The 18,756-nt window shown below is 33.0% G+C and overlaps 1 protein-coding gene across 1 annotated transcript in view; it reads right to left on the bottom strand.

Moving 5' to 3' along the window:
- Positions 1–3,041: 3,041 nt before the first annotated feature.
- The window catches only part of LOC107739181 (melanoma inhibitory activity protein 3-like), a 19,398-nt gene continuing 3,683 nt past the window's right edge, over positions 3,042–18,756 (bottom strand). The window contains 25 exon segments of the mRNA XM_016551208.1: positions 3,042–3,577; positions 3,725–3,774; positions 4,613–4,681; positions 4,940–5,053; positions 6,203–6,300; positions 6,377–6,444; positions 6,709–6,744; positions 6,833–6,995; positions 7,926–8,064; positions 8,153–8,243; positions 8,318–8,373; positions 10,091–10,190; positions 10,327–10,449; positions 10,530–10,634; positions 11,986–12,057; positions 12,138–12,248; positions 12,327–12,404; positions 12,485–12,573; positions 12,643–12,653; positions 13,217–13,362; positions 15,949–16,085; positions 16,163–16,471; positions 17,387–17,476; positions 17,479–17,722; positions 17,809–17,895. Of these exon segments, the coding sequence (XP_016406694.1) occupies positions 3,389–3,577; positions 3,725–3,774; positions 4,613–4,681; positions 4,940–5,053; positions 6,203–6,300; positions 6,377–6,444; positions 6,709–6,744; positions 6,833–6,995; positions 7,926–8,064; positions 8,153–8,243; positions 8,318–8,373; positions 10,091–10,190; positions 10,327–10,449; positions 10,530–10,634; positions 11,986–12,057; positions 12,138–12,248; positions 12,327–12,404; positions 12,485–12,573; positions 12,643–12,653; positions 13,217–13,362; positions 15,949–16,085; positions 16,163–16,471; positions 17,387–17,476; positions 17,479–17,722; positions 17,809–17,895 (2,775 nt within the window). The 3' untranslated portion in view covers positions 3,042–3,388.

Raw genomic sequence — 18,756 nt, forward strand, 5'->3', positions numbered from 1 at the left:
GAACTACAGGTTACGGAAAGATACTCTCTAGAGCTCTGAGGTGGTTTAACACCGGATTCCTGTTAACCGACCCAAGCAGACATCAGTGAACCACTGCAAGGCCAGAAACACACTTTATACAAGAACAACAGCAGACACAAGTGCAGGGATTTACAAACCCTTTTATTACCCTAACATCTTAAACACTAAATATTTTAATATTCAAATACTTGTAGTCGCCATGAGATTAAGTTCTTTCAATAATTTAACATTCACATGAATGCGCATGGCTAATGGTCACACTGGTGTTTTAGGAACCCCCATCAAATGTAATATAATAATAATAATAGCAGTAATAATTATCAGTTCTATTGATCATTAATTATTAATATAAAATTATTATTATTGTTGATTACTAATCTAACTCTAATTATAAAAAAGAAAAAAAATATTACTGTTGTAAACTACAACTGTACTGTAAAATAAACTGAATATTTGATCATTATTTTACACAAGTTACAATACTAATGCGTCTTAAATTCAAACACTCAAGGTCACTCAAGCTTGATTAATAATATTTATAATAATTGTTGACTAAAAATGAATAAAGAAATATCTTACTGTTGTAAAATAAATGTATAATGTAAAATAATATTTGATCATTTTGTATTTTACACAACAAGTTACAATATTAATATTGATGTCTTAAATTCTTCACTTTCAAATGTTCAAACTCTCAAGCTTTTAACACTTCAATGCTTAATTATCATAACGGTTGATAATTATTTTGGTCCAATTATAAAAAAAATTAAACGGTTGTAAATTACAATTGTTCTGTAAAAACAAATATTACAATAATAATATTTATGTCTTAAAGTTATTATTAATGGGTACTCAAGCTTTTAAAAATTATAAAATATTAAAAAATTTTTAAATATTCAAGCTTTTGACATTTCAAAGCCTCAAGCTTTTATTTTGGCAGGCAGAATACTTCCACAAAAATGTTTGAAATTATGAAAATGTCTAAAAGCATAAGTGGCAAATGTTGCATTACCAAATGCACGTTAAACTCGCAGGACATGCAGAGATGAAGCTGCATTATTTGAGCAGCCCTATTTATTTATTTTAATTTTACATTCGATTAAATTGGACATACTTAACATGCACTTGTGTCACTGTGGTGGTAATATACCTTACTACTCATATAGGGGCCGATAAAGTTTTGTTGTGTTCCATTATGAAATCACAACAAATCAATCTTGCACTGCTATTTTGCATGCATGCACTTGTGTGTAGAGTGTGTTTCAGGCCTGTACATGCTGTAACTCACTCACCAACATGAGTTTTGTTAAACATCCGCCACATTCCGAGCACAAGACACACACAGTGATTAGAAAGTGAACAGAAAGACGTGTTTAATCAGGCTCTGAAGACCCAAAAACAGCTGACAAAGCAACCTGGCACTGTGCACAAAGCCGTCCCATCCATCCCAGCACCCAGCCGCTGTACTCACAGGTTCTACTGGCTCAGACGAGACCTGCCCGGAGGCCTCGGCCATCTCACTGACCGGTGCAGTCTGCTTTAAAGCAAACACACCCGCCGCCGTTTAATGGAGAACAACATGACTGTTTCTTACACACGTTTACTGGAGATCTCCTCGCTCACATCTGAACACAATGTACATCAAATCTCAAACAGAGAAAAGCGTGACCGCTGTGATCCTTACCATCGGTCCATCATGTGCACAGGGAGATGAAGTCATCGGAGGAAACATTTCTGAAAAACAGACATTTGGATATCTGTGAATGCAGATATAATGTAGATCTTAAACTGTGCAATTCAAACCATATCTGATACAGTCCACATTTATTAAAAAAACTAAGAAATAATATAATTAAATGATGAAAATTCACATTTAAATATTTATTTTCTTTACAATATTAGATTTAGGATTCAGTGAACTCTTTACATGGAGTATTTAAATGTTACCGTAATAAACAATGACTGTAAAAACCGTACGCTACTATTTCAAAGTTTGGGGATTTTTTTTTTAAAGAAATTAATACTTTTATTCAGCAAGTAAGCATTAAATTGATCAAAAGTGACCGTAAAGAGTTTTACGTTACAAACAATTTCTATTTCAAATGAATGCTGTTTTTTTGAACTTTCTATTCATCAAAGTTAAATTTTTCTATTTAGCTTTATTTCAGTATAATATAAATATTTTCAAGATTTATCAAATATTTATTTTATTTCAGCTATATTTTTATAAATAATAAATGCCATTCTTTTGAACTTCCTATTCATCAAAGAATCATGAAAAATAAAATGTATCACACTTTCCACAAAAATATTTAGTAGCACAGCTGTTTTCAACATTGATAATAATCAGAAATGTTTCTCGAGCAGCAAATCAGCATATTAGAATGTTTTCTGAAGATCATGTGACACTGAAGACTGGAAAATTCAGCTTTGATCACAGAAATAAATTACATTTTAAAATGTATTACAATAGAAAACGGTTATTTTAAATAATAATAATAATATTTAATCTTAAATTCAAACACTCAAGGTCACTCAAGCTTGATTAATAATATTTATAATAATTGTTGACTAAAAATGAATAAAGAAATATCTTACTGTTGTAAAATAAATGTATAATGTAAAATAATATTTGATCATTTTGTATTTTACACAACAAGTTACAATATTAATATTGATGTCTTAAATTCTTCACTTTCAAATGTTCAAACTCTCAAGCTTTTAACACTTCAATGCTTAATTATCATAACGGTTGATAATTATTTTGGTCCAATTATAAAAAAAATTAAACGGTTGTAAATTACAATTGTTCTGTAAAAACAAATATTACAATAATAATATTTATGTCTTAAAGTTATTATTAATGGGTACTCAAGCTTTTATAATTTATAAAATATTTAAATTTTTTAAAATATTCAAGCTTTTGACATTTCAAAGCCTCAAGCTTTTATTTTGGCAGAATACTTCAGTCCACAAAAATGTTTGAAATTATGAAAATGTCTAAAAGCATAAGTGGCAAATGTTGCATTACCAAATGCACGTTAAACTCGCAGGACATGCAGAGATGAAGCTGCATTATTTGAGCAGCCCTATTTATTTATTTTAATTTTACATTCGATTAAATTGGACATACTTAACATGCACTTGTGTCACTGTGGTGGTAATATACCTTACTACTCATATAGGGGCCGATAAAGTTTTGTTGTGTTCCATTATGAAATCACAACAAATCAATCTTGCACTGCTATTTTGCATGCATGCACTTGTGTGTAGAGTGTGTTTCAGGCCTGTACATGCTGTAACTCACTCACCAACATGAGTTTTGTTAAACATCCGCCACATTCCGAGCACAAGACACACACAGTGATTAGAAAGTGAACAGAAAGACGTGTTTAATCAGGCTCTGAAGACCCAAAAACAGCTGACAAAGCAACCTGGCACTGTGCACAAAGCCGTCCCATCCATCCCAGCACCCAGCCGCTGTACTCACAGGTTCTACTGGCTCAGACGAGACCTGCCCGGAGGCCTCGGCCATCTCACTGACCGGTGCAGTCTGCTTTAAAGCAAACACACCCGCCGCCGTTTAATGGAGAACAACATGACTGTTTCTTACACACGTTTACTGGAGATCTCCTCGCTCACATCTGAACACAATGTACATCAAATCTCAAACAGAGAAAAGCGTGACCGCTGTGATCCTTACCATCGGTCCATCATGTGCACAGGGAGATGAAGTCATCGGAGGAAACATTTCTGAAAAACAGACATTTGGATATCTGTGAATGCAGATATAATGTAGATCTTAAACTGTGCAATTCAAACCATATCTGATACAGTCCACATTTATTAAAAAAACTAAGAAATAATATAATTAAATGATGAAAATTCACATTTAAATATTTATTTTCTTTACAATATTAGATTTAGGATTCAGTGAACTCTTTACATGGAGTATTTAAATGTTACCGTAATAAACAATGACTGTAAAAACCGTACGCTACTATTTCAAAGTTTGGGGATTTTTTTTTTAAAGAAATTAATACTTTTATTCAGCAAGTAAGCATTAAATTGATCAAAAGTGACAGTAAAGAGTTTTACGTTACAAACAATTTCTATTTCAAATGAATGCTGTTTTTTTGAACTTTCTATTCATCAAAGTTAAATTTTTCTATTTAGCTTTATTTCAGTATAATATAAATATTTTCAAGATTTATCAAATATTTATTTTATTTCAGCTATATTTTTATAAATAATAAATGCCATTCTTTTGAACTTCCTATTCATCAAAGAATCATGAAAAATAAAATGTATCACACTTTCCACAAAAATATTTAGTAGCACAGCTGTTTTCAACATTGATAATAATCAGAAATGTTTCTCGAGCAGCAAATCAGCATATTAGAATGTTTTCTGAAGATCATGTGACACTGAAGACTGGAAAATTCAGCTTTGATCACAGAAATAAATTACATTTTAAAATGTATTACAATAGAAAACGGTTATTTTAAATAATAATAATAATATTTAAAAAATGTACTACATATTTTATAAACAAATGCAGCTGCTTTATAACGGCTCGTATCATAAGCACCTGGTCTGGAGGGCAGCGGGTGTCCGAGCTCTGAGAAGCGTCCGTGAGGGTCAGACGGGGGTCGTGGACCTGGAACAGATCACAAGTGATTAGGAGCCGTTATAAATCATTTTATACTGACATTAGATGCTGGAGTTCAGGAGCGAACGCATCAGGAGCGCTTTCAATGACAAAGACAGAAAGAAATGCTGTGAGGAGAGAAACTGAGGGGGAAATGACAGGCGATCTAAAAACGTAGAGCGACTCAAAAACAGGAAAGCTGGAAAAATGAAAGGAGGAGGATAAAGTTGATGTCAAGGGGAAGAGGACGACGCAGCGGCGACTCACCGAACGGTTCGCCCCTTCGCCCTACAGGTGCAGAGGGGGGGCGTCCGGGACCCTCGATCATTAGAGGAGGAGAGGGAGCCCCCCCACTCACAGGAGACGGCCCGTACGAGTCACCTGCTCAGACCAAACCGGCACAATCAGAAACAATACCGGACACATGACAGGAATCAACCCTGCGCTAAGCTCCGCCCCTCAGTTACTGCTGCTCAGTCAGACAAGCTTACAAAAGTAGTTTGTTATCAATAAGTATTTGTATTCTTACTTTACTATTCTTTATCTGGAGTTTTTTTTCGTCATCTTAGAAAAATGTAAAATGTCTACTTGAATGAAAGATAAAAATACTGCTTGCATCATCTCTGGAATTACATTATACCAAAGTTATCTTAACAATATTTATATACTATTATAGTAGTTATTTTTTAGTAGCTTTCATTTAATTTTTAGTAATTTCATTACATGCTTTTGTCATTTTTTTTATAGTTTTTCTATCTAGCTATTAAGTTATGTAATAATTACATTTTATTTCAGCTTTATTTAAATTATTTTAATAGCCTGTCAGACTAAATGTGGTTGTGTCATTGTCAGTTCTTTAAAAAAAAAATATTTCTAACTGCTATTAAGAACAATTTCAGTTTTATTTGAAATTTATTGAAATAGTTTTGGTTAACAACAACAACAACATTGCATTATATAAGAAAGAAAGTCATTAGTTTGTCTTTTTTTATATATATTTTTTCTATTGATCATTAATGATTTTTTTATTTCAGTTTCAGTTTATTTTAGTACTTATTTTAGTTAAAAATTGTCATTTAATATTTATATTTCATTTCAATTAATGACAATGATTTTTAGTTTCAGTTAACAATAACAGCATTGCATTATACAAGAAAAAAAAAAAAGACTGTCGGACTGAATATGTGTTTTTTTTTTTTAAATAAATTTCTATTTTGCATAAATTTTTATTTCTGTTTTATTCATTTTAGTCTTTATTTTATTTATTTTATTTAAGCTTTTGTCAGTTTTTGTTTGTTTTAAAAAATATTTTTTGTATTTTCTTTCATTTATTAAAAAAATGTTTTTTTTATTTAATCTAGTTTTTCATCTAATATTTATATTTGATTTCAATTAACAAATGATTTTTAATATTTTTGCTAACAACACTGCATTATGCAAAAGCCTGCCAGACTAACAGCAGCCGTTACGTGGGTCGTTTGTGTTGTAAAGTCCCTGTGAAGAGTGAATTAGAGGACAGAAACTGCTCACCTCTTCTCTGTGGCGGCATGTGGCGATCTGGAGGTCCAGAGTTGAGTTTGAACAGACTTTGCTCCAGGTCTGATATTTTATCTCCGTACTCCACAAGCCTTTACAAATGCACAAACATCAGAGATCAGAAACAACTCTGACAATAACAGCAATGATATGGAGAATACTACTCACTTCTGACGAAGGGTGGCCGACTCTCTCCTTTCCTCCACCAGAGTTCGTTCAGAGGTGCGGGCTTTCAACTATAGAAAATAAAGTATGATTAAAACATTGGTAAATATATCAGTATTAGCCAATAACATTAGTATTAATAATAATAAATTATTGGTATTAACATTAGCCAAGTTTAAGTTTCAGTAATTGTTATCTGCTTTTTTTATTGTCGTTTAATTGTAATGATTTGAAATAATAATTGTAAGTTATCAGTATCAGTCAGTGCATCTCTAATGCAAAAGACAAAAAGCTTCTAGTTTTCATTACAAAGACGAAGCGTGGTAATCACTCACCCAGTTCTCATGGGCTTTCTTCTCCTGGATTGCCACCTGTTAGAAAGTGCAGGCAGGGAGTTGAGATCGAGACTGATGTGCCGGATTGAGAATACAGTGATTCTGTGCAGTAAATGTTTCTCACCTCAGACTTCAGAGAGCGTTCGTTCTGCTGCATCTCGTCCTCGATGTCCTTGATCTTCTGTTTGAGGGCTCTCACCTCCTCCTCTGAGCGCAGAGCTTTACTGTCCACCTCCGACAGCTTCGACTCCTTCTCGCGTCTCTCCAGCTCCTCCTGAGTCAGTTTCCTACACACAACAGGTCAGTTTATATTAGCAATTCAGCATCATGAAATACAGGCTGCATTTGAGCTTTGAAATGCAATTTTATGAAACCCGCGTCATCCTAAACAGCCAGATCAGTCATCTATTTCTTCTGTTTTCTAGTTTGTTTCCTAATGTAGTTGTCTAATAAACCTGGCATTGTATATTACAAATATTGTTGGCTCTTTAACAAATTGCTTTTTGTAAGTCACTTTGGATGAAAGTGTGTGTTCAATGCATAAATGTTAATTAATTGAATGTAAGTCGCTTGTATCATAACATGCACTTCATGAGTTTAGCATGATTTCTAGTTTCCATCTGCACTTCCACAGCTGATTCTCTCTCAAGTTTTTTTTTATTTTTTTTAGGAAATTTATATTTTGAGATATTCATCATATTTTAGTACACTGTAACTAAAAATATGGAAATAAAAAAAATATATATATTGCAACGCTCCCTGAACTAACGGATCTGATATGAGCACTCAATTTTCTATTTTACAGTGAACTATTACAATATTAACATATTTTGTTTTTTTAATTGCATTTTAAATCAAAAACATTTAAAAAGAATCTTACATTTCCAAATTGTACAGTCCCAATTTTATGTATCTTTTTTATTGCATTTTAAAAGAAAATAATAATAATAAAAAATAAAAAAAAGCATTTCCATAGTAATGCAGCCCTAACTGAATATATCGATAATAGATCACAATAATTGGCTTTTTATGGTTGGTCCTTTTGCAGAAAGAAAAACTTAAATGTTATTTCAATTGAAACAACACAATTATTCTACTAGTAACTAAAACATGGAAATAAAAAAAATATATTGCAACTAACGGATCTGATCCATGCACTTCTAAAGGGTTTGATCATGCTAAGATGTGATGTAGTGCTGCAAAGTGTGAGCTCTCACTGCTGCAGTGCGTTCTCTTTCTGCTGGTAGAGTTCAGTGGTGATTTCCAGCCTCTGCTGCAGGTTCTTGAAGTGGTTCTCCAGATGCGTTTTCTCGTTGTTCAGATTCATCTGGTCATGCATGACCTTCTGATATTGCTCTACATGAAAACAAAAAACAGTGCATTTAGATGCAGATGTGGAAAGCCAATCGGAAGATGTTCAAATGAACAATCACAGTCTTCATACCCTCCAGCTCCTGTCTGGCTTTCTGTTCAGCGAGGAGACTTTCCATGTAGCGATTCCTCTCGTCTTCAACAACACCGAGAGTCGCTTTAATCTGCGAAACAGAAACTGCATTAGAAATAAGAAGAGTGCTGAATTCTTCTCAAAATTAAATTAAGACGCATGTACCCTGGAGACGTCCATCATCTGTTTGATTCGCAGTCTCATGCTGTCCATCTTCTTCTCTGTTGTTCAGAACAGAGGAGAACGTTTAATTTAACCATCTTCAAGCAGCCTATTGCTTGTATAAAATGGTAGCAAAATGATAAAAGACACATATAAAAGTCCTAAATGTAGGGCTGCACAATTAATCACAATAAAACCAAAATTCCTTGTGCGTGAAAACATACTTGGGTAATAAAGCTCTTTCTGACTTCTGAAAATCACAAGCGATTTATTAGATTTAACGCCAAAATAAAGCCTCAACGGTTTAACATTTGAAACTGAAGAAATTAAGACAACCATTAGTGCTGTAATTTTACAATTCTACCATTAAATAAAATAATTACATTATTTTTTGCAAATACTCAGTTTTACTGTAATATTACAACAGTAATGTTATTTTAATATTTTTGTTTTAAATGGTTTGATTTGTTAATAAACATATCTTATTTTAATACTGTTAATAATATAATAAAGTTACAGTAAAATATCTCAAATGCTTTTAAATATTATTAAAATATTCAATATTAAATATATTATTAAATAAATTAAAATATTACTACTACTACCTTATTTTATTAAATGTTTTTATTTAGAATTATGCTTAATATATTTATAATAATAGTAGTGCTGTCAAACGATTAATCGCGATTAATCGCATCCAAAATAAGTGTTTGTTTATATTATATATGTGCGTGTACTGTGTATATTTATTATGTATATATAAATACACACACAGTATATATTTTGAAAATATTTATGTTTATACATTTATACATTAATATTCTTATATTTTATATTATATATAAATATATTTAATATATAAACAACATATTTTTCTTAAATATATACATGCATATGTTTGTATTTATATAGACATAATAAATATACACAGTATACACACATATATTATCTAAACTTTTATTTTGGATGCGATTAATCGCGATTAATCGTTTGACAGCACTAAATAGTAATAATAATATTATTATTATTATATAATCATATTGATAAACTGCAAATTTGTGGCCAAATTGTGCATACAAACAGCTTTTTTACTGCAGCAGAAATGATCAGAAAAACTGCAATAATATTTTTTCCAAATCATGCAGCCCTAATTAAACGTATCAACAACAGATCACAATAACTGGCTTTTATGGTTGCCAAGCAACAAAACAATAGAAGCTAATTCTATAAACAATGGGCCTCTTGCAGCATGAAGAACAGAATTGTTATTCAAATTTTGAATTTAAAAAATTTTAAATCTATACTGAAATCTGGCAAATCCAAAATAATTCCATAGAAGAACGCTTTTTACTTTAGTTCCAAAGTTTATGTGCGCGCACTTGTAAGAACTAACTTATTAACTTGTTAGGAGTGGATGCTAATTAAATGCCACAGATCATGATTGCATTCTTGGTTACGTTGCTCAACTGATGCAAAAAAACAAAAATAGTTTAAATCAATAGAACAATCTGATAGTTAGAGTTCTGAAATGGAATGTTGTGATTGACACTTTAAACATAATCAGTATCTTGATTATTTCTTCTTTTCTCAGTAGATGACTTTCTGAATTTCTCATGTTTCATCTGTGGATCACGGCAGACTCGGAGAAATAAAGCGTTATGAGTCACTCTAGATGAGAGCATCTGCTGAATGCAAATGAACAGCTCCCCTGACAAAAGACAAAAAAGCGAAAACTAAATTTAAATAAAACAATTGGAGTTATAAATAGAGACTGACCAGCATCTTCTCCATTAGACATTTTAGCATCATCTTTCTGTAGTTCTGCAGGATCACCGGCTCCCAGACGGTTGAGCTCTGCAATACAGCTGGACAAAACCTAGACACCAGAGAACTCATGGGATACCATGCATTCACGTTGTGATATTTTGGAGAACACATTAGAATTTGTAATCAAATTTAAATAAAGCTCTGTCGGACCACCTGTTTTATAATACGCAACAAGTTTCACTCACATCAATCTCATTCTCCTTGTGCACCAGAGAGTCTTCCAGCTCTTTCTGGGATTTGTGGTAAACTCGGATCTCCTCGCTCAGTTTCTTGTGCTTCTCCTGCCAGTCTTTAGCATCACGGAGGAGCTGTCAGAACATAAATATCATTCGATTCAAGCTGACATTGATGCATGAATGAGATGCACAGCTCTGACAGCAGGACTCACAGATTTCTTCTGCTCTTTTAAAGCACCGTTTTCTTTCTCAAAGGACAGAACCTGAGCCTTAAGAGCATCTTCTCGGAGTTTGGCTTCATCCATGAGGACATGAACCTGTTATCAAATCAAGACAAACCCAAAGAGACGTAAAATATTTAATACCTTCATCTTTAGGACATGAGGGAACTAAATCAAATGTTCAGATACATCTTCAAATGACTACAAAACAGGGTTATGGTAAACTAAAACTTAAACCTGTAAAAATGTTACCTGAAATAAATGTTAACTAAAGTAAAAAAGTACTTTTTGGAATTTTATTCCAGCTTGCTGACAAGGCAAAATTTCTCATTGTTTAACTTGCTGTACTAAAATAACTTGATCTGAAAAAAGTAAATTAAAAATTAAAGCTGTGTGTGTGTGTGTGTGTATAATATATATATATATATATATTTTTTTTTTTAATGTTAGCAACCAAATTACTCAAAACTTTAACTAAAATTAAAAAGGAAAATACATTAAAACGATTCAAATAATGAATAAAAACTATAATAGTATCTTAATGACACTAAACTAACACTACAAATGCATTTAGGTCATTTTACAGAAAAACCCCTACAAATCCAAGGATATAATAATTTAATAAATTATCACAAATCATAAATTATCAATTTTGTTGATAATGTTCAATAATAAAAATGTATTCAAAAACTACTGAAAAAGAAAACGGTCTTAGCATTTTCATTATTTAGAAACAAAACAAAGTGCAATGAAAAATGTATCAAAAAATTATTTTTGTGGACTAATTCAAATGTTGATATATGATCGATTACTAAAAAAAAACATTGAGATCATTTTATAGACAAAACTCCTGCATATAAGGAAGGGATGAGCAATAAACAATCAATTATGATATTCTCAAACTGTAGTTGATTATTAATATATATATAAAATGGAAGAATTCAATTTCAAAATTCACTGGAACAAAAAATATTCAACTTAAAAATGTATATTTAAATTATACAGAAATTATAAACTGCAATAAACCTAATTTATCTTTTTTTTTTTATTGCACTCATTTAAAAGCAACTTATAGCTGCTGAAACATTTACCAGCTGGACATAAATACAAAAATGTCAATTCATTACAGAAGTATGCATACATTTTCAAAATGGACTTTTCCAAGTCTGTTTTAAAATACTCTGGTTTTGCTCTGGCAGTAGGAATCCTTATTTAATTATTCACTCAATGCAATTGCTTCTCTCTCTTCATGATTGTTAGTCTAAAAAACAAGCAGTTGTAGGATAACCTGTCAATGTTAGCAACAGTAGCCAAGTACCAATGCATGATGTTTGTTATGGAATGATTGTTCGAGTCACTTCATTTGTTTTGCATAACTGTGACAATAAATGGAAATCTATAATGGCTAACAAATTGATGTCAGATCAATGTATCCAGCACAAATTACCTTTGCACGCTCCTCATCATAGCTCTTCAGTGTTTTCTGGTATTTCTCGATTCTCTGGTGCATTTTGGCAATCTTCGTTTGAGAGAAAAACAAAAAGGTTATGAAAAATCTGCTTCACACTGGCAAAAATAAATAAATAAATCAAAGCTTACCTTCTCATTAAGGTTTGAATTTTCTTCCTGCGTGTCCACTATTTTCTGGTTGAGCTGTGAAACGCTCCCAGACATCTGCTCCCACTGGCTCTGGAGCTTCTGGTGACGGTTCTAGTCAGAAAAACAACAAACCACATTATACTAATGTGCACAGTGATGAAACGGAGATTGTGATGGATGAGGATTCACCTTCAGCCCTTTCACTTCTTGTTGGCTGGAACTCAGTGATTTCTCAGAGTTCTTCAGCAGTTCTTCGCGCTCTTTTATCTGCAAGGAGACAAATGATCAGCTTCATCAGCCTTTACTGAAAACAATAAGCCTGTCAAAGACGAGCGAATGAAATTTACCATGCCGTTTAATTCTGTGATCTTGTTAGCAGCATCAGATTTCTCGTTGAGAAGCTGCTGGATCTTGTCTCGAAGCTGCTTTTCAGTTACTGTGGAAAAAAAGATGTAGCAATATATATTTAAAAAGTAAAGAAAATATTCAAAGAGGCTTTAAGAACACTCCCAATTACTACAAAAGAATTAAGATAATTTTACAGAAAAATACCCTACATATTAAGGTGAAAATAACAATACATTATTACGAATTATTAAATTTAGCTATTAATAACTAGTATTACAATATTCAATGACGATTTAAATATTTTTAGAAGAGTGATTCAAAAACTAAAATATTTTTAAACTTAAAACTTAATATTTTAATTATTTGGAAAGTAAACTATAAACTACATTGAAACAAATTCATCAAAAAATAAAATAACTTTTTCATATTTATTTGAGCAAGTGCAATCTCGACTATTAAAAAAACTTCTAGCGGATAAAATTAGATATTATAACATACATTTAAAAAAATATTATATATTTTTCTTCTCCATTAGACAAATTAAAGAAAGAAATAATGTAAATTATATTTTGCAAATAACTTGCTTGTTTTCATATTATTTAATCATGCACTATTGCCTATTTTCACATAACCAGAACATTAAATATATTATAAATTAAAAGTTCTCCAACATGTGATTTTGATGGACACAAACCAAATGATCAGCTAATTTTAACTATCCCTTTAATCACAAAGTGATTCTTACAGCAAGAACGGTCCTCCAGAAGAACATCAGTACTGTGAGGGCCCCGGCAACCACCGTAGCAACCACCGGCTCCCAGGGGACTCCGTGGAAATTGGGACCCGGTCGCCATTCCTCCGGAAGAGCAGTGATCACCTAATCGAAGGAAAAACACACAAAATATCATCAGTTTTATGATAATTACTGAAACAACTACTAAACTTGACTACTTGGTTTCTATGGAAGCCTGTTTTTATCAAGGGATATAAAAATTAAAAAAAAGCTAATTGTGACTTTTTCATCTTACAATTGTGACTTTTATTCTCGCAATTGTGTTACATTTCACAATTGTGAGAAAACAAGTCAGAAGTGTGAGATCTAAACTTGGAATTGTGGGATATAAACTCAGAATTGAGACAAACTCAGAATTGTGAGATATAAACTTTAAAAAAAAAAGAGAAAAAAAAGCAGAAAAAAAAATAATGTCAAGATATAAACTCAGAATTAAGACTTTTTTTCCTTTGAGCTTACATTCGGCAATTCTGTCATTTCATTTCCACCAGAGAATAAAAATGTCGTTGCGATTTTCTTGTTTTTTCTCTTACAACTCCGACTTTCATTTTTGCAATTCTGAGTTATCACGCCATTCTGACTTTTTCCGCAATTCTTCGAATTCAGACTTTTTTCTTGCAAGTTCACATTTACATGAATTTCCTATTTATATCGAGTTTATATTTCAACTTTTTTTTTTTATGCAGAATTGTGAGTTTACCTCTCTTTGTTTGTTTCCAACATGGACTATTACATATACAATTTTTTTCATCTCACAATTTGCAAATGTATCTCTCATAATTCTGACTTTACATTCTACAAATCTGACTTTATAGCTCACATTTCTCACAGAATTGTGAGTTAAAAAGTCACAATTTCTTATGTACTGCTTTATCCTGTGGTGGAAACAAGCTTCCACAGGTTTCACCGCCTGACAGGTGAAACTTTCAGTTTAATTAGCAGGCCCGGATATCAAATCTGTGACTGTTTCGGATCAATTTATGCCCTTTTTAAGACTTACATTGACAAATCTGAAGCAACCAAGTCTATTTAAGCACTGACCCTTGTCACCAACCACATGCAGCAGAAACACAACACTAGGCGTTTACTGGACTTTCACCTCTGATGAAACCCAGTCACCTAAAGCCTACAATAAGCACTTACAACTCCGTTTAAAAGAGACAGTTTAGTTGCCTTGGGGTTTTATACGATCCTTAATGGACTTAACTCACTGGGATTGCTATGAGAGCTGGATGAGAAGGGCTCAAAATACAGCACTATGTCATTATTACACAACTACTGCATGGATATTATACTGATCTACTGTATGAATGATGGATTGCAAGCAGTTTAAGTCGTTATAAATCATACAGTTCAATCCTGAAGGCAGTGATCCGAGTCTAGAGAGTTACTAAACACTTACTTCCTGGAGTCTGGACAGGATGAAGACGAAAAAGGCTGTGTTTTCTATCTCAGCTGGTGGAGAGGTAAGACTTAGCTGTGAATCCATTCTCTTAAAGCGTTTGAACTTATTTACCAGAGTAAGTTAACCGAGCGCTCCTCAGAGAGGTTGAAGCCGATAAACACGGTATAAATGGCGGACCGCTGGTTCATATCGGGAAGCCGGTGTTTTCTGATATAAAACCGCTCGGACACGCTTTGCGAATATATATTTAAGCTGTATCTACAAGGACAGCAGATATATACAATTAGTATGTTTTGAAATCGCGGCTGGAGGAAGATCAGCGTTGATCTCTCTCAACACGTCAACATTTCAAACCGCTGAGCTAAGTCTCTCTCGCGCAGAGCAGTGCTTCCACTCTGATCATGTGACGCTAGCGGCGGCCTCTGATTGGTTACGCCTGGTGAGCGCAAGAGGAGATCCTATTTAGCTGTGATGCTAGCGGGTTTGAAAGATTATCAACTTGAATAAACGACGTTTCAGTGAATATGTCGTATATAAGGCAGCGATATTTAGTTGAAATGATTTGGAATTTAATCTACTTAAGGTTCCATACATATATTTGTCTCGAATGGAGTTTAATTAACAGGTTTAGCATGAAGCCCTATTGGATTTCATTCACGTATACCTCTAGCGACACCATTTTTGATTATTTTGAATTATTTGAAATTAGATAGATAGATAGTGAGTAAGTGGAGTAATAGGTCTCTGCTATATTAAATGCATGATATATATCTGAATTTTTAATTTAGAGGCAGCTTAAAATTAAGGAACAGCTAAAAAGGAATAGTTCGAGCCAAAACACCAGCAACAACACTAACAAACACAACCACAAATGACTCCAGAAACCATTCCAGAAACATTTCTCAAATTGCTAGTTTGCTTCTCAGAATCCCAGAACCATGTAAACTCTATTAATATCACACCAATTACTCGTGCAACCTGAGTTCAGTCTGCCAACGGTTAACAAGACTTATAATGAACACATTACCGCATGTTAAAGATCCCAAACATTCTCGTATGAAAGTTTCTTTAAACTCAGTTAAAATATCTCTGAAAAGGAGTTTAGTGATTTGGAATAAAGAAAGTTCTTTTTATCAGTTCTAAACTCACTTTTTTAACTGCACTGACTGTAGTTTACACACTAATGTCTGTTATAGCATCTCTTGCATTATTGCATTAATGGGTTTCTTATGGGCATTAATGTCTTAAAATATGGTCTTACTCACAATTTCTCCGTACACTCCAAGATATTCTTTGACGAGAAGCACAAAACCCCAAAGCTCATGTGAAGTTGATGAGCTGGAGGAATCACTGCTTGCTTCAGTGTCGTGGAAATCAGAGACACTTGGAGACTCCAGTGAGCCTAGTGATAGAAAACAACAGTTTTAGCTAAATATATGCAACAACAATTATTAAAATTGAAGGAAAACTCTGACACACCTGAAGATGGATCCACTTTAAAATGAAAGCCGATGTCTACTGGGTTCTCCAAAATAGCATGAGGCCCCTTTTGAATCTCCTCAGTGTCTTCAAACCCTATCTGGGCATCTTTATTTCTGTTGAAATGGCCCCCGTCCTCCTCCAGACCCACGTCTTTAGTGCGAGACAAATCTTCGTTCATATTTAATTCAGAATTCAGAATCACTTCAGATTCATTCTGCTCCTCGTGCGTTTCAGGACTCTTGGGTGGTTCGGTCATTTCGATGTCACTGTCCAAAGCCTTCACCGCTTCAGAGTCGACTTTTTCATCTGGAAAAAAAGTGCATAAACATATTTAATAAAACATTAACCCTGTATGGCCTGACATTTGAAATATTATTTTTGAAATGGAATAGTTTATTGAACCTTTACACAAAATATTAAAAAGAAATGTTTGCATTTTGTTGAGAATCATAGGCTTTTGTGGCTCATATAGTATGATATAGCGAGAATATGGAGGAAAAAAATCATCTAAATTTTATTCAGAGGCCCAACATGAGCAAAAATATGCAATTTGGTGCAGATGCTGATATTTATATGAACAAAAAGTGATGAGATTCTGATGCTTGTAATGAAAATCAGCTGATATCTTTATAACAGCAGATACTTACAGTGCGTAAAATGATAGAAATATCAGTTGTCACTCTTTATCTCCAATAATATGTCTTAGTACGATGAGATTTAAATTATCAAAACATATAATGCAATGCAATACAATGATGATTGAGAGACGAACAAATAAACGTTCCTCAAAAGCCTGTTGATTCCGTTTGGAAAAAAAAAAATCAAGTAAACTTAGGCTTTTCAGTCCAGTAAGTGTTCATCTTGAAATATAAGTTATTCTTATGTTTGCTTAAAGGGGTCATATGATGCGATTTCAATTTTTCCTTTCTCTAAAGATCTGACAGCAAAAGGACACGTGAAGCACGAGCTGAAATGCCTTTTTTACTTGCTACGAAATCGAAACTATCAATCTGGCACCAGATGTGGTAGATTGCGTGCAACAGGTTTAACAGCAAATATTTAATCATTTAGAGGCATTTGAAATATGATCCAGTAGATTTTATAGGGTTAAACCAAAGCAAACAGCATATGATTTTAGGTGAAACCTGAAATGAATCATAAAAACAACCACTAATTATGCTTTGGAAAGGTGAGCATTGCTTTTAGTACTGCTTAAATGACCTGTTTCAGATGCAAGCAGTTCTTCCTTGACCAACGGTGTGCTGTCACTGGCCGCTGAATATTTCTGTCGTAAAGTGAAAACGATCTCCTGTTTGATTCTGAATCGAATGACTCTGATTCAAGAATCGATGTTGATTCGGAATCTAATGACTCTGATTCAAGAGTCTCCACTGATTCTGTCGTCATCATTTCAGATGCATCTTCATTCTGAGCTGGTTCTTTTGATTCTTCTGTTGAATTCTCATTTTCTAGCAACAATGTGCTGCCTAATAACACATCTATGTCATAGCTTTCAAACTTATCGAGCCCAGTCTCAAAGCAAACAAAATCAGTTTCCTGAAATGGGAAAGAAAGATTCATGTTAACCAAATGTCACATCAAAAACGACCATACATCGGTCAATATTAACCACACCGACTTACCTCTGTAGGTACCTCCAATTCTTTATCAGTATATATATGATTTATATTAAGATAGTCCTTTGGGAAATAACCAAAGTGGTTCCCAACCTATGCAAATAGAGGAAGAGGGAAAAAATGATCAGTTTTTGCACTGCAGTATAACAGTGTTTACAGAAACCATAAAATCATAAAAACAGTAAAAGCAAAAATAAAACAGAACCAAAAGAATAAGAAAATAAAATACATATAATGAAAAAACAGAATAATACGCATAAAACAAGGCAGTCTGCACTTATATTTTACAACTTTGTACATATATTTTTTTCATATATTTCCTCTCTCATTCCAAAGAAAAGTATTAAAAACAATTAAAGAAAAAAAAAAGAGAGTTCAATAAACCGTAGCACAAAGCACACACAAACACTGGGTAAAATAGTTAATTTTAATTAGATGAACTGTTTATTGTATACTTCAACTTTAGCTGTTTAAATTAATTTGTTTCATTAAGCTTATGGTAACACATTGATTTGTTGAAGGTGGTGTGGATGTTAGTAGTTGCTTAAAGGAATAGTTCACCCAAAAATGAAAATTTGCCCCAAAATAAAAATAATTTATGGGATCAGATTTGGAGAAATGCAGCATTGCATCAGTGTCTCAGCAATGGATGCTCTGCAGTGAATGGGTGCCGTCAGAATGAGAGTCCAAACAGCTGATAAAAACATCACAATAATCCACAAGTAATCCACAGCACTCCAGTCCATGTTTTTAAGAAACAAATCCATCAAGATGTTTTGAAATTGAAATCATTGCTTCTGGCCAAAATGAAAGTCCATAATCCAAATTCCAAAATAATGCTTTCTTCTGTGAAAAATACCATCCTCTGTTGTCTCTCACATCAAAATCCAGCCACATATTTGTTTAGAGCTGTTTTGGCTTGTAATGATCTGTGCAGATTTCTCTCCTGATTCA

This window comes from Sinocyclocheilus rhinocerous, unplaced genomic scaffold, assembly GCF_001515625.1.
Source record: "Sinocyclocheilus rhinocerous isolate Xijiao unplaced genomic scaffold, SAMN03320098_v1.1 scaffold555, whole genome shotgun sequence".
Taxonomy (NCBI): Eukaryota; Metazoa; Chordata; class Actinopteri; order Cypriniformes; family Cyprinidae; genus Sinocyclocheilus; species Sinocyclocheilus rhinocerous.